We start from the raw sequence: 16,715 nt of genomic DNA, 5'->3' as shown, positions 1-16,715 counted from the left end.
CAAAAAAAAAAAAAAAAAAAAAGAAAAGAAAAGAAAATCCTAAAATGATGGAATAAACTTTACTAAAATACTTGCCTAAAGCAAAACTTATTCTGTCCTTTGGCTGGTTATGTTGAACATCAGCAAAAAAAAAAAAAAAAAAAAAAAAAAATGGAAAAGTTCACTTTAAGTCTACTCCAGGCAACATTTTCACAACATCCAGTTAAATACTATTTCTCCTTATGGGATTAAACTCACAACATCCAGTTACATACTATTTCTTCTTGTGGGATTAAACTTGAGTTCTTTTTCTTTTTTCTTTTTATTGTATTAAAAATCATGAGTACATTTTTATTATTAAAATTATTTCAAACAATATAGATAAATGATCAGCCCTCTCCCTCTACAAACATACATACTTAGAAATCCCAAACTTCTCTCTGGAGGTGACCACCATTGCCAGTCATTCTTTCTGTTTTCATGCATGTTCATACAGTGTAGAAATGTAGAGAAATGAAGTATATAGTTTTGTGAGTTGCAATTCTTTTATTCATTTTTATGTACTTTGATTGTCTTGTGTTTTCCTAGTACCAATTTTATGCTGACTTAGGTAGATGAGTTGTGTATTTTTCTTTTTGTCCTATACACTGAAAACAGTTTGTATGACATTAGCATTATTTTTATTTTGAAGGTTTGATAAAAAAAAAAAAACTTGTCCATAAAAATTATCTGGACCATGTTTCTTTGGAGGATAAATTTGTATATATCTTCTCAATTTGATATGTGGTCATTGCTCTATTTAGGGCTCATATATCTTGAGTCAACTTTAGTAAATTTTGTGACTTTTTAAAAATTATACTTGGTAAAGATTTTTTCTCATTAATTTTTTTTAAAGACCTCAGGTTTTATTGTATTTTTTCTCTTGAATCAATGTCTGCACCCATTTTTATATTTATTGCTCTTTTCCCACCTTTTTAATTGAAACCTTAGATCATTTAAAAGTGAGTATTTCTTTTTTTTTTTTTACAAGTATGTTTAATGCTATAGCAAATTTACCTCTGAAGTTTACTTGGTCATATCTCCCATATTTGACTAAGTTGTGCCCTTTATCCGTCATAGTCAAGTCCGAAAAACAAACCACAGAAAGAGCATAATTGGTTACACAGTGTCTTACGTAGATTCTCTAGAAGTGGACCCTAAGAGGAGAATCTGTGTGAAAGTAGTTAATTAGGAAGACACTCCAGGGAAAACTGGGAAAGGAGTGAAGTTGTAGGATCAGAAAAGCAAGTCCATGGATGGTGACCCTGGCACAGCCCCACAGGGGAGCTCTGGAGACGGTGTCAGTCACATCTCTCAGAGTCATCCTGATGAGAGGCAAGGGAACTACAGTGTTAAAGCTTCCAGGGTCATTTATTCATGGCTGCCTCAGGCAGACAAGAATTCTCAGGCATTTCTCACTCTCTGGGCACATACAAGGGAGCACAGATGCTGGCTGTGAAAGCACATAGTGAGCCTGTGTGCACAAAAATGCTGAAGGGATGAGAGGGATGTGGGTGCTATACACAGGGCAGACAGCAAAGAGGTAACAGAGATGATACTGCAGGAAGCAGCTGATATTCACTGGGTCTAGGGGAATAAAGAGAGCTTTGGGTATCAGAACCAAGAAGCAGAAGAGAGAAACCCTGATAGAAATGGTACTCCAACTGTAAGGAGGGCATACTACCCAGCAGATGCTAGAGGAGAGGCCCTGCAGGGCTGGGGCTCAGACTTTGAGGAAAAGAGTTTATCCATTTGGTGCTCCTGCCACTGAAGCTGCACAGTAAGGTGGGATCTGAGGGGAAAGGCAAAAAAGATGGAGGCTAGAACCAACTGTTGCTGCCAGGGTGAGGAACCATTGCTGGGGTGATGAAAGCAAATGGGAAGAAGCAAGTGTCTTCCTTCTCCATCCCTGCAGTCGCCCTCTTGTGCCCACTATGGGCAGAGCCGAGCAGGGAAGCTGCTGCCAAGCAGAAAGTGGTTTACAGAGTTCCAGCCCCAGCATCACAAAGCAGAGGATAGTGGGGTTTGGGGCTAACACACAAAAGCTTAATAACTGACATATGTTCTCTTTGTGCATTTCTAAATAGTTTGAGATTCCCATTTTGAGTTCTTTAACCCAAAAAATACCTTAGAAGAATTATATTGCATTGTAGTTGGTGAATGTGGCCTATGTGTACTCTACTTGATGGGTTTTGTTGAAATTTTCTTTCTGGTCTTAATATCTGATCATTCTTGGCAAATGTTCCAAAAGTGTTTGAAAAGAATGTGCATCCTATTTTGTTTACTTGATCCATTGCTTTCTGAAAGCAGTATGCCAGAGTCTCTCACTGACACTGTGATTAGTCATTGACAATTTCTCTTCATATGTCTGTCAATTTTTACTTTCTGGTTTTCAAAGTTATGTTGTTAGGTACAGAAAAATTCATGACTTGCTTTAATTTCTTTTGTCTGATTAATCTTGCCACACCTGCTTTTTGTTGTTAGAATATGTGTGGTAGATTTTTTTCCATCCCTTTACTTTAAACCTTCATGGGTTGACTTATTTTAGGTATGTCTCATATAAATACACACAGTTAAATTTTTTAAACAAATCTGAAACTCTCTACTTTTAAAAAGCAACTTTAGTTTATACACATTTATTATGATTACTTGTATGTTTAAACTTATCCCTGCCATTTTATTTTGTAATTCAGTTTACCTGAATTCTTTTTTCCTCTCATTTCTGTGTTTGATCTGGTTTTCTTTATTTCACAAGGAAAATAATATACTGAAATGAAAAAAAGTGGTAGATGTAAGCTCACACATGATTTGCAGAATATATATTATATCCTTCTGGCAGTTCCTTTTTGGTTTGTTTTTTTTAAGAGACAGGGTTTCACTCTATTGCCTAGACTGGAGTGCAGTGATGCCATCATTGCTCACTACAACTTTGAACTGGATGGGCCCAAGCAATCCTCAACCTCAGCCCCCTGAGTAGCTAGGGCTATAGGTACATACTACCACATCCAATGTTGTTTAAATTTTTTTGTAGACTCAGGGTCTCACTGTGTTGCCCAGGCTGGTCTCAAACTCCTGGCCTCAAGCAATCCTCTACCTCAGCTTCCCAAAGTGCTAGGATTACAGGTGTGAACCACTCACTGCACCTGGCCTGCAGTTACTTTTGTTTCAAGTCTTTCATGTGAGTTCTAAAGTTTACTCACTAGTGACTTTATGATTTTTTTTTTTTTGAGGCGGAGTTTCGCTCTTGTTACCCAGGCTGGAGTGCAATGGCGCGATCTCGGCTCACCGCAACCTCCGCCCCTGGGTTCAGGCAATTCCCCTGCCTCAGCCTCCTGAGTAGCTGGGATTACAGGCACGAGCCACCATGCCCAGCTAATTTTTTATATTTTCAGTAGAGACGGGGTTTCACCATGTTGACCAGGATGGTCTCGATCTCTCGACCTCGTGATCCACCCGCCTCGGCCTCCCAAAGTGCTAGGATTACAGGCTTGAGCCACCGCGCCCGGCTTGACTTTATGATTTTTGAATGACAAACCTTTTGAGTCTGTATTATTGTGAAACTGTCGTTATTTTGCCTTCATACTGGACTCATAGTTTGGTTGGGGAAAATTTCTTAATTTCAGCTTGTTTTCCCCGGAAAATTTTAAGTGATTGCTTCATTTTCTTTCTTGCATCTGGAGTTGTTGATTTGTTAATATCTCACATCAATCTGATTCTCATTCCTTTATAAGTAATCTTTTTTCCCCCCTCTCTGGAAGCTTTTACAATTTTCTTTTTATCTCTGATTTTCTAAGTATATATTTTTTTCTCCCATTCATCCTGCTTAACTCTCTGAGAGCCTTTCAATCTGAACAATTGTTTCGTTGTTCGTTTCCTGAAATTTTTCTTCTACAATCACTTTGTGTGTTTAACTTTGTTCTCTCCATTTTTCCTTCTAGAAATTCTCTTAGATGGATTCTGGAATTATTGAATAATAGATATATCCTTCAGAACTCTAAATTTTGTTTTCATACTATTCATTACATTGTTCTGTTGCATTGATTTCTAGGAGAATTTCACAGCTGAATTTTCGGCTCACAGATGTATTCTTCAGTGGTGTTCCTGCAATTGTTCTGCCCTTCTATTGGTTCTTTTTCATAGAAAAAGCCATTCTCATTTTAGGATAGCAATACACTCTCTTATCACTCTGAAGATATTGACTGTAGTACTCTTAAAAGTATTCCTCTTTGCTCCAGTGTTATTCTTGTTTGTTGAGTTTTATGCCTCTTTCCTATAGTGTTGGTTTTCTCAAATATTAGTGATTCTTAATTGTGAACTTACCTTTGTGTCTCCCCATTTTAATAGCAGTGAAAGGTGCTGCTTGGCTGAGTGTGCCAGTACCTGGATTTATGGGCATGCTACTGCTCCCCATTCCTCTGGGTCCATGTCACTGTCCTGCTTGTGGCACAAGCCAGAAGGGGATTAAACCAGTGAATCCATTTCAGAGTTTCTTTTTGTGGTATTTAGTCCTCTTTCATGAACACCTGTGTAAATCCCCAACATACACATATACATACCCCTATGACCTTTGCATGCCTGTGTCATTCTTTACACTGCTATTAGTCATACAGAAATTCTGGTCACTACTCAGTGTTCTCATTATTATAAATATGGAATATTATGAATATGTAAGAAATGTTTACTCTAGGATTTGTTTTGTTTTTGTACCACGTGAAAATGAACATACTACCTTCAGCTATGATAAACATTTTCTACTTGGTCTCACATAGCTCTTTTTTTTTTTTTTTTTTTTTTTTTTTTTTTTTTTTTTTTTGAGACGGAGTTTCGCTCTTGTTACCCAGGCTGGAGTGCAATGGCGCCATCTCGGCTCACCGCAACCTCCGCCTCCTGGGTTCAAGCAATTCTCCTGCCTCAGCCTCCTGAGTAGCTGGGATTACAGGCACGCGCCACCATGCCCAGCTAATTTTTTGTATTTTTAGTAGAGACGGGGTTTCACCATGTTGACCAGGATGGTCTCGATCTCTTGACCTCGTGATCCACCCGCCTCGGCCTCCCAAAGTGCTGGGATTACAGGCTTGAGCCACCGCGCCCGGCCAGCTCTTAAAATTAAATGATGGGGAGGCTAGGCACAGTGGATCATGCCTGTAGTCTCAGCTACTTGAGAGGCTAAGGTGGGAGGATTGCTTGAGCTCAGGAAGTAGAGGTTGCAGCAAGTTGTGACCGGACCACTGCACTCCAGCCTGGGCAACAAAGTGAGATGTTGTCTCAAAAAAAAAAAATTAGGCCAGGCACAGTGGCCCTCTCCTGTAATCCTAGCACTTTGGGAGACTGAGGCGGGCAGATCATGAGGTCAGGAGATTGAGACCATCCTAGCTAACATGATGAAAACCCCATCTCTACTAAAAATACAAAAAAATTAGCCAGGCGTGGCAGCAGGTGCCTGTAATCCTAGCTACTTGGGAGGCTGAGGCAGGAGAATTGCTTGAACCCAGGATGCAGAGGTTGCAGTGAGCCGAGATCACTCCACTGCACTCCAGCCTGGGCAACAAAGTGAGACTCCATTCCCCCTGCCCTCTAAAAAAATTAATGATGAATAAATGTCCAAACTCATTAAAATGGATAATTTTTTAAAGTGCATTTTATTGCATGTACATTGTACCTCAGTAAAATTGAAATTTTTTTTAAAGTTAGAAAATATTAGTAATCAAAATGATTTCTGCATACCTGCTATAATAAATATTAAGAGATGTGAGAGTAACAGTGAAATGGTAATAATTACCTCTGGATATTTTGGTGTTTTTTTTTTCAGGGTGTACCTTATAATGAAATACTTAATATATTGTCCAGCATTCCTGAAGCTGAAAAATTTGCCAAATTCTGGATCTGCAAAGCAAAGTTGTTGGCAAGTAAAGGCACCTTTGATGTTATTGGGCTATATGAAGAGGCCATTAAAAATGGGGCAACAGTGAGTATCTGTCTTGGGTGGGTAACTTCTTAAAATGCTTTTTCATGTGAGTTCTCCATTGTGTTTTGTAATATGGTTGTTAGAAGGTTACAACATCAATATCCAACACTTATAAAGTCATACATTACCATAAAGAACCTGAAAATATATTAAACACAATACATCAATATTCTTAAATCAGTAATTCAGAGCCATTACATGAAATAACTTTTAATTCTAAAATCTAGAAAAAAAAAACTATATAATTATTATTTATAAAAACTGCATCAAATAGTTTTATAATGCTTTTCATTAAAATGCCATTTTCCATGTCATATTTCATATTCTTTGGTACCTTTTTCCATAGTAGTTCAAAATCAGAATTGTACATTCACATAGTTTAAACAGTTAAGTAGTTTGATAAGTTTCATTCAATAAGGCCTCTGCCTTCCTTCCCTCCCATTTCCCACTTCCCAGAGGAAACTGATTATTTTTATATTAACCTCTGTAGTTTCAGAAAACATGCTTCTGTTTCTTGACTTTTTAATTTTAGATATGATTTATGGACTTCCAGCTATGCAGAATGAAGATTTAACCCTCTTTCACACATACATACACAGATCCCAGCACACACAAATACACGCCCCTATTTACCATCCTTGCAGACCCTTGCCATTCCTCATACTTTCATTAGAGTCATGAAATTCTGGTCACTATTTAACATTCACATTGTTATGAATATACAAGAAATATATGAATATTTTGAGCCATGTAGTACATACTATGATTACCTTTCAAGCACAACTTTCTACTTCTCCTGGAGTTACTGTCATGTTTTGCCTTTGCTTAGTTTTTTTTGTTTATTATATAATTAATTTACAAACTCTTCTCTAATTGTCTAAGTTCCTCGATAGTTTGAAAATATCAGATATTCTATTGATTTCTTTTTCTTAGGGACCTCTTTTCTCCTTTCTCCCTTCTGGCTTATTCCAGACTGCACAAGCTGCTCTTTACTCCCATCTTCACCAGCTATCTTTCTGGGATCTCTTTACCACCACCTTTAGATTCCCTTCACATCCTTCTTAAGTTGGGTGGATCCTTTGTGTTTGAGAACCCATATCAGTTTTCTTCTTCCCACATTGTCTATATGTTTTTTGTTTCTTTCTCTTGTTTTTGTTTGTTTTATTTTGTTTTGTTCTCTATTCATTAAAGGCTTTACACAGATGCTGGTGAAACTGGGCTGTTCTCTGCTATTCATTAAAGGCTTTACACAGATGCCAGTAAAACTGGGCTGTTTATAAGAGGTGGGTCTGAAAAAGCTTATTTAAAGCTCGAGACACATGAGTAGGGCTTTACCACAGGGTGATCTGGCTGAGTTGATTGGTTAGAAAAGCCTCAATAGCAGTCAGTATGTTTAGGTCTTTCCTCTTAAGCTGGTCAAGTTTTCTAGAGTAGGCTGTTCCAATCTCCTTCCTGGGAGGTAGAAACCAAGCTGCCAGTGCTGTGGGAGAGAAGAGAGTAGGGAGTCTCAACCCTCAACATAGAAACTTTTGCTTATTCCCTTTTCTCAGTAAGCACCCTATCTCAATCTTGTGTGATATCCCTCAGAGACTTAAAGAATACATCCCCAGTTTTCTGTTAGGATGAAGGAAGTCAGAGAGTTAGTTACCAGAGCGCAGAGTTCAGGGCTGCAGGGTGGATTTGGAGGTCTGACTGCTTTTTGAACAGATGCTAAAGAGTCCTCCTGATTTGGGCCCTATCACCCATTCTTGAGCCTTTCTGCCAAGTTGTTTCTCAGCCAAACTGCCAGCTTGGGATTCGACTCACTTAAGTCGATTAAATTGTTCACCTCTCTTCCTTCTGCATAGCAGCTTCCAAAACCTTATTGCCATTTCTTCTTTCCTGTGCTTTGTGGTTATTGCCTCTTTTTAATCCCTTTATTATCCTTTCAGTAAATTTTCTAGAGAGATTAGAAATAAATGTATATTTAATCCACCATCTTTAACCAGAAGGCTATACAAATATAAAATACACTTGAATATTTTATGGAATTCACTCTTTGCAATATATTCTATATATTTATTGCCATTCATTTAGCTGAAATCATAATTCTGTTTTGGATTTTGAAAAAATGTATGGAAAGCTTTACTTATATGCTTTATTGTCAGTTTATATATGTTTGATACAGAGTCCCAGGTAAGGAAGACAAACTGTAATGTTCTCATGGGAAAGTACAGCTTACCTTACGATGTTCTGCTTTATGGTATGGTTTACACACTTGAAAAATGAAGGCTGTCTCAGATATTTTTATCAGAAAATTACTTTTTCATAAAGTTTTTTTTTAAGTATGTTACCAAATAAAAGAAGAAAGAAAGGAAAAGCTGGAGAAAATTACCCAAAATGCCTACAAAGATTGTATCTGGGCCAGGCACAGTGGCTCACACCTGTAATCTCAGCACTTTGGAAGGCTGAGGCAGGTGGATCACCTGAGGTCAGGAGTTCGAAACCAGCCTGGCCAACATAGCCACACCCCATCTCTACTAAAAATAGAAAAATTAGCCACATGGGGTGGCACATGTCTATAATCCCAGCTACTTGGGAGTCTGAGGCAGGAGAATAACTTGAACCTTAGAAGTGGAGGTTTTGGTGAGCCGAGATTGCACCACTGCTCTCCAGCTTTGGTGACAGAGACTCCCTTCTCAAAAAAATTGTGTTTGGGTGATGGAATTATGGGTGATTTCATTTGTTAAGCTTAGCCTATGCAATTTTTCTGTAATGTGTATATGACTTTTATGATAAAAAACAAAGACAACATTAAAAATACGTAAATGTATTTTCTGTGTGGCTAGCTTTGCATCATTGGGTCAGAATCTTTATGTGGGAATACATATTTGATGGTATTATATAAATCAATAGGAAAATAGAATGTGATATAGACAAATTACATTATAGACAACTTTAAATACATCCGTTCATTAAGTCAAGTGTGCCAACACTTAACTGGAATTTTCTCTGTTCCTTTATTTTTCTTATGAAGCTGCAAAACTGTCAAGCTAGACAAAATATTTATTGCTAGATAAGAGATTTTAAAAGGAAACATTTTTATTATAAAACATTTATTTGAAGTTAAAGTTTCTTAGCAAATTTTTTCCGTGAATGTTCTTAAGATTCCATATATATTTTCTTCCTTCCTTCTAGCCAATACAAGAGTTGCGGGAAGTTGTTCTTAATATTTTGCAAGATTCAAACAGAACCACAGAAGGTATTATTATTTTTGTATTTAAATTCATCTTCTCTAGCTATGCCAGTAAAAATCATCCAGAACCCATAGGAAAAAGAAGAAAAGTATGATCCCCTGAAATGCTTCTTACTTCTTGGTTTCCATGACCTGGCCCTTTCAGCCATTGTCATCAGCTGAGTTATTTGTATTATTACAAGTAAATACACTGCTCAACACTGAGCAAAGGTTGTTTCCACCAGAACAGCCTAGACTGAAGTGCTCCACTTCCCTGGAGTCCTAGATGGAAGAAAACAAACAGCTTTTTACTGGAAGAGACTGAGGCAAAAGGAGAAATGCCTTAAGTTACATGTTTAATCATAATAAACTACCAACATACTCATCTAAATTCATGTTATCCCTTTAAAAATAGCCATCTCAGGAATCTCTTTAATTGGTTGACCATTACTGTCAGTGGTTAACCTTTAGAAGACTCTTCTATGAGAAATATTGTGCCAAACACATTAGTAACATTATAATTGCTTTTAATACTTATATGAATGGAAAGAAAAAACAAGTTATCTTTAGAAAATAAATTGGATTCTTCTTGTTATCTTAGAAGGTGACATGTTTTTCCTTTAAGAGTAGATTTAGGCTGCACACAGTAGCTCATGCCTGTAATCCCAGCACTTTGGGAAACCAAGGCGGGTGGATCACCTGAAGTCAGGAGTTAGAGACCAGCTGACCAACATGGTGAAATCCTGTCTCTACTAAGAAAAAAAAAAATTAGCCAGGTATGGTGGTACGTGCCTGTAATCCCAGCTACTCAGGAAGCTAAGGCAGGAGAAACATTTGAACCCAGGAAGCAGAGTTTACAATGAGCCAAGATTGCACCATTGCACTCCAGCCTAGGCGACAAGCGATACTCCATCTCCAAAAAAAAAAAAAAAAAAAAGAGTAGATTTAACTGGGGAACAATCAAGTCATGGAATTATAGTTAAGTAACCCACTGCTTGTGGGAATAAGGAAATAGAATAGGTATACTTGATAGTAGATTCTTTTTTTTTTTTTTTTTTTTTTTTTTTTGAGATGGAGTTTCGCTCTTGTTACCCAGGCTGGAGTGCAATGGCGCAATCTTGGCTCACTGCAACCTCCGCCTCCTGGGTTCAGGCAATTCTCCTGCCTCAGCCTCCTGAGTAGCTGGGATTGCAGGCACGCACCACCATGCCCAGGTAATTTTTTGTATTTTTAGTAGAGATGGGGTTTCACCATGTTGACCAGGATGGTCTCAATCTCTTGACCTCGTGATCCACCCACCTCGGTCTCCCAAAGTGCTGGGAGATAGTAGATTCTTTGAGAATGAGGCTACAATTCAGATACTTGGTTAAAACATGACAGTGTTCTTAAAAAGAACAAAAAGAAAAGACAGGAATCCTTGCTTTTGTTGCACCCTGTTGACCTCACTTAGGGTGTCAGCCTTTAGCTACAGTGTGCCTGGCACAGTCTGATTTCCTTTCTTTTATTTTGGTTATTGTGGTTGGGCTACCATGAAAACTATTCATGCAAGACATTTTTCACCCACTGTCCAAGGCAGTAACCTTGTGGTCATCCTGGGTAGGAGGGGGATTAGGAGGTTGTGTGAGTTAATCTTAGTGAGTCAAGAAAATTGATCCAAGGTATGGTGTAAGGGTAGAATGCCAGTGAACAGTCCCTAAGAGTACTCTTGAAAGTTAATAGGAGACTGGGAATGTGTTCAGAGTCTTGAAAAGGTATCAAGAATCTACTTACAGGTGTCTGTCTGAAGGCTGGCTAGGAGGGGGGCCTGATGTAGCAGGACATTGCTATAGGGCTTACCAGGAAAAAAAGAAATTATAAATCCCACCTTAAATCAATCACTATTTAGTGTGTGGAGTCCATGAAGATCACTGGGAAATCATTGTATGTATGTATTTTTCATGTTAGTGATTTTTGTCTGAAGTATTAAATTGCTAAATCTTACTTTCCTTCCTGACCTTACATACACAGGAATTACTTCTGACTCGTTAGTTGCTGAAACTAATATAACATCAGTGGAAGAGCTGGCCAAGGAGATGGAATCTGTGAAGTCTTGTCTTTCACCAGAAAAGAGGGAACAAGCCATAGCAACACCCCAAATAGCCAAGGCACAACAGCATAATTATTCTGGAATCAAATTACAGATTGGTCCAATCCCTAGGTAAGCAAACTCTAAAGCAGGCTTTGTGTTCACAGACTTAATGCTTTTGGTGTTTTGGTCATGAAGTCCTTGCCTACGCCTATGTCCTGAATGGTTTTGCCTTCTAGGGTTTTTATAGTGTTAGGTCTTGTGTTTAAGTCTTTAATACATCTGGAGTTAATTTTAGTGTAAGGTGTCAGGAAGAGGTCCAGTTTCTGCTTTCTGCACATGGCTATCCAGTTTTCCCAACACCATTTATTAAACAGAGACTCCTTTCCCCATTGCTTGTTTTTGTCAGGTTTGTCAAAGATCGGATGGTAGTAGATGTGTGGTGTTGCCTCCAAGCCTCTGTTCTGTTCCATTGGTCTATATCTCTGTTTTGGTACCAGTACTATGCTGTTTTGATTACTGTAGGCTTGTAGTATAGTTTGAAGTCCGGTAGTGTGATGCCTCCTGCTTTGTTCTTTTTGCTTAGAATTGACTTTGCTATGCGGGCTCTCTTTTGGTTCCATATGAAGTTTAAGGTGCTTTTTCCAGTTCTGTGAAGAAGGTCATTGGTAGATTGATGGGGAAAGCGTTGAATCTGTAAATTACTTTGAGCAGTATGGCCATTTTCACGATATTGATTCTTCCTAACCATGAACATGGAATGTTTCTCCATCTGTTTGTGTCCTCTCTTATTTCGTTGAGCAGTGGTTTATAGTTCTCCTTGGAGAGGTCCTTTACATCCTTTGTTAGTTATATTCCCAGGTATTTTATTCTCTTTGTAGCAGTTGTGAATGGCAGTTCATTCTTGATTTGGCTCTCTTTAAGTCTGTTATTGCTGTATGGGAATGCTTGTGATTTTTGCACATTGATTTTATATCCTGAGACTTTGCTGAAGTTGCTTATCAATTTCAGGAGATTTGGGCTGAGACGATGGGGTCTTCCAGATATACAATCATGTTGTCTGTAAATAGAGGCAATTTGATTTCCTCCTTTCCTATTTGAATACCCTTTATTTCTTTTTCTTGCCTGATTGCTCTGGCTAGAAATTCCAGTACTATATTGAATAGGAATGTTGAGAGAGGGCATGCTTGTCTAGCGCCAGATTTCAAAGGGAATGCTTCCAGTTTTTGCCCATTCAGTATGATATTGGCTGTTGGTTTGTCATAAATAGCTTTTATTATTTTGATATATGTTCCATCAATATCTAATTTATTGAGGGTTTTTAACATAAAGTGCTGTTGAATTTTGTCAAAGGCCTTCTCTTCATCAATTGAGATAATCATGTGGTTTTTGTCTTTGGTTCTGTTTATGTGGTGAATTACATTTATAAACTTGCATACGTTGAACCAGCCTTGCATCCCCGGGATGAAGCCTACTTGATCATGGTGGATAAGCTTTTCGATGTGCTGTTGCAATCGGTTTGCCAGTATTTTATTGAAGATTTTTGCGTCTATGTTCATCATGGATATTGGCCTGAAGTTTTCTTTTCTTGTTGAGTCCCTGCTAGGTTTTGGTATCAGGATGATGTTGGTCTCATAAAATGATTTGGGAAGGATTCCCTCTTTTTGGATTGTTTGGAATAGTTTCAGAAGGAATGGTACCAGCTCCTCTTTGTATGTCTGGTAGAATTCAGTCCAGAGCATTTCAGATTGCCCTTTTTTTGTGGGGGTGGGACCAACTGAGCCTCATCACCTGGCTCCCTGCCTCAGAGCCTTTTTTTTTTTTTTTTTTTTTTTTTTTGTCTCCCAGGTATTCCAGTCGCCTGTTGAAAAGGCACCAGGATCTGTGTGATTTCCCATGCAGCGACCCACTGTGCCTGCGCTGGCTGAAACAGCCGCGCTGAGATTCCTGGTGCTTTTTTGCCTGGGAATCTCCTGGCCTGGCTCCCTGTTTCAGTCCCCTTTTCTGTCAATTGAATGGGCGACTCTGTCTTCCCCAAACTCCAATCACCAGCTAAAGTGGTGCCCGGACCCGTGTATTTTGTATGGAGAACCCTCGCGCCAGGGCTCCAGCCAAAACAGCCGCCCCAGTGGAAACAGCCATGCGGGCCAAAACAGCCACACTGGCAACCTGTGGGGCTCCTCCGCCTGGGAATCTCCTGGTCTGTGGGCAATAAAAATCCATCTGGAAATGCAGCGTCCACTCACCCTCCACACTTGCACTGGGAGCTGCAATCCTGAGCTGCTCCTGATTGGTCATCTTGGATCCGTCACCCAACTAATTTTTATATTTTTTGGTAGACATAGTGTCTTACTATGTTGCCCAAGCTGATCTTGAACTCCTTGAAAAAGCCATCTTAAGATGAGAACTGCTCTAGACATATCTCTTGTGTCAACTTATATTAAAATGTCTTTCATGTTTTATTATGGAATATGAAACAAAAAATAATGAAGAGAATTTTTTTAAATGATAATGTTTTTAATGCCTCTCTTGCTATCTCTCAGAATAAATGGGATGCCAGAAGTGCAAGACATGAAGCTTATCACTCCTGTACGGCGTTCGTCCAGGATCGAGCGAGCAGTGTCCCGCTACCCGGAAATGCTGCAAGAACATGATTTAGTAGTGGCTTCTCTTGACGAACTGTTAGAAGTCGAAGAAACAACATGTTTTATATTTCGTAGAAATGAGGCTTTGCCTGTAACATTGGGGTTTCAAATCCCTGAATCGTAATTTCTTGATGGTTTTTTTTAAAAAACGTGTTTTAGAGCCTCCATAAGACAAGAAATATTCTTGTCCAAATGACCTGGAAAAAAGTGTGTAATAGAGAGGCATCATGGGTGCAGATTACGGATGCTCAGGATTTAAGCAATTTACTGGGCTTACTCTCAAATTTTATCTCCCTATGGGAACAGCTTTGCTTTATGTGTGTAAGACTGGTTTGCCAGTTTTACAGTATACATAAATTTCAAACTTCTGAATGTTAATTTACCCTACAACTATGATAAAAATGTATACTTTATTGATCTACTTTAATCCCAATGTAATTTTTTATATCAGAAGGTTGGTCCCACAATATAATGGGACTTTTCTTTCTGCATCCACCTTAGCAGAGAGGGCAAGTCCTTTCATCGTGGAAAATCTGAACTTTGATGCTGGCTTAACAGGCTGAATGGACCTTGACAGACGGCCAAGTCAGAACCCCTCATCTCACAGATGAGTTTATACCAGCTGTGCCTTTGCCCAGAGATTGCAAATTTATGTGTGATCTTTGATTTCCATCACAATATCCTTGTAAATGAGAGAGAATTCTTGTTTTTTCTATGCCAGCTCTCAGATGAAACACAATCCTGAATTGGCGTGGTCATCTAGCTTTATATCCAAACCTAGTTTTTTGCATTTGCTACTTAGAAACACTTCAAATAACAAAAGAGGGCAGGGTAGATGGGTGGGGAGTGGACACTGCTTCTTCATTTCTTTGCTCTGCTAGGGGATAGCTGGCCTGAGAAGGCAGTGCAAGCCCCAGAGACTGTTAGGTTGCTTTTTCTTCCTCCTGGGCAACTACTTGTGGAAACGTAAAATCAGTCATTATGTAAATATAATGTGTAGAAAAATCTAGTCAACACATTTTAAATCTTAGCTTTTTTAATATTTAAGTATTATCTTTAAAAAATACATTAAATTTGTATTAGTTCCCACTTGTTTATCTTTATTATAGAAAACCGTGATAATGGCTTTGCATAGAGAATTAGGAGTTTGTCTAAGGTTACACCAGTTGGCTCTCCCAAGAGACCTCACAAGGACCATTCATTACCAAAGAGAATGTACTTTGATCAAGGGTCTGTCAGCCTCACCCAGAACTAGATTTTTTCATTGTAAGGGAAGCAGATCTATTTCTGAAAGTCAGATTTATAATAACAGTGCTCAAAAAACTATGAGCTACAAACCTGTAATGCCAACAGACCTTCAGTAAGAGATAGACTCTTATAACTCAATCATGGAAAAACAAATAATTTAAAATGGGCAAAGGACCTAAACAGACATTTCTCCAAAGAAGACATTAAAAAATGGCCAATAGGTATATATATGAAAAAGTGTTTGGCATCACTAATCAGAAGAATAATGTAAATTAAAACCTCTTTGAGCTATCACCTCACATCTGTAAGAATGGCTGTTAAGAAGAAGACATGAGATAAATGCTGATGAGATTATGGAGAAAAGAGAAGCCTAGTACACTGTTGGTGGGAATGTAGATTGGTGTAGCCATTATGGAAAACTATGGAGACTCCGAAAGAAATTAAAAGTAGAACTGTTATCTGACCCTCTTCTGAGTAGGTATGTACCCAAAAAGATGAAATCATTGGCTTGGCATAGTGACTCACACCTGTAATCCCAGCACATTGAGAGGCTAAGGTGGGTGAATCACCTGAGGTCAGGAGTTCGAGACCAGCTTGACCAACATGGTAAAACCCCATCTCTACTAAAAATACAAAAATTACCCGGGTGTGGTGACAGGTGTCTGTAATCCCAGCGACTTGGGAGGTTGAGGCAGGAGAATTGCTTGAACCCAGGAGGCAGAGGTTGCAGTGAGCTGAAATAGTGTCACTGAGCTCCAGCCTGGGTTACAGAGTGAGACTTTGTCTCAAAAAAAAAAGATGAAATCACCACCTCATGAAGATATCTGCACTCTCATGTTTGTGGCAGCGTTATTCTCAATAGCCAAGATCTGGAAACAACCTAAATGCCCATCAATGGGCAAATAAAAGAAAATATGGCATATGCATGCCATGGAATAGTATTGATCCTTGGAAAGGAGGGAGTTCTTGCCATCTGCTACAACATAGATGGACCTGGAGAACATTATGCTAAGTGAAATATGCCAGACACAAGGAAATATACTGCATGATCACATGTGGAATATTTAATTTTTTAAAAAAGAACTCAAGTATACAGAGAAACAGATTACCACAGATGGAGGAAGAGGAAATGGGGAGATGTAGGCCAAGGACACAAAATAGCAGATAAGAGGAACAAGTCTAGAGATTGGGCTAAAGTTAATACAATTGTATTAGGGGTTTTTGTTAAATAAGTAGATTTTAGCTGCTCTTATCACACAAAAAAACTGAGATGATGTTAATCTGCTTTACTATAGCAACCATTTTATTATCCATATGTATCCCATAGCATCATATTGTAAATCTTAAATATACCTAATAAAATTGTCACCAAAATGCAGGAATTAGACTTAACTTTACCTGTGAAGCCAAATAATGCTCAGAGGGCTGCTTAGAGACCACAAACTCAGAACATGGGACTTAAAGGACTCAAATATTCAAAATCACCAGGATTAGAGAGTCCGAAGCGAGTCCTTTTGTATTAGGAATATTCTTGCCTCAGATCTCAGACACTAAGTATAC

General features: G+C 38.6%; 1 protein-coding gene across 1 annotated transcript in view; it reads left to right on the top strand.

The window, feature by feature from the left end:
* The window catches only part of CKAP2L (cytoskeleton associated protein 2 like), a 30,322-nt gene extending 15,994 nt beyond the window's left edge, over window positions 1-14,328 (top strand). The window contains exons 6-9 of the mRNA XM_039478237.2: window positions 5,828-5,983; window positions 9,161-9,224; window positions 11,205-11,394; window positions 13,806-14,328. Coding sequence (XP_039334171.1) covers window positions 5,828-5,983; window positions 9,161-9,224; window positions 11,205-11,394; window positions 13,806-14,031 — 636 coding nt within the window. The 3' untranslated portion in view covers window positions 14,032-14,328. The remainder of the gene's footprint in view (window positions 1-5,827; window positions 5,984-9,160; window positions 9,225-11,204; window positions 11,395-13,805) is intronic.
* Window positions 14,329-16,715: the final 2,387 nt, after the last annotated feature.

The sequence above is a fragment of the Saimiri boliviensis genome, chromosome 1 (assembly GCF_048565385.1).
Source record: "Saimiri boliviensis isolate mSaiBol1 chromosome 1, mSaiBol1.pri, whole genome shotgun sequence".
Taxonomy (NCBI): Eukaryota; Metazoa; Chordata; class Mammalia; order Primates; family Cebidae; genus Saimiri; species Saimiri boliviensis.
Note: the sequence above shows the minus strand (reverse complement) of the source record. Positions and strands in the feature narration are given on the sequence as shown.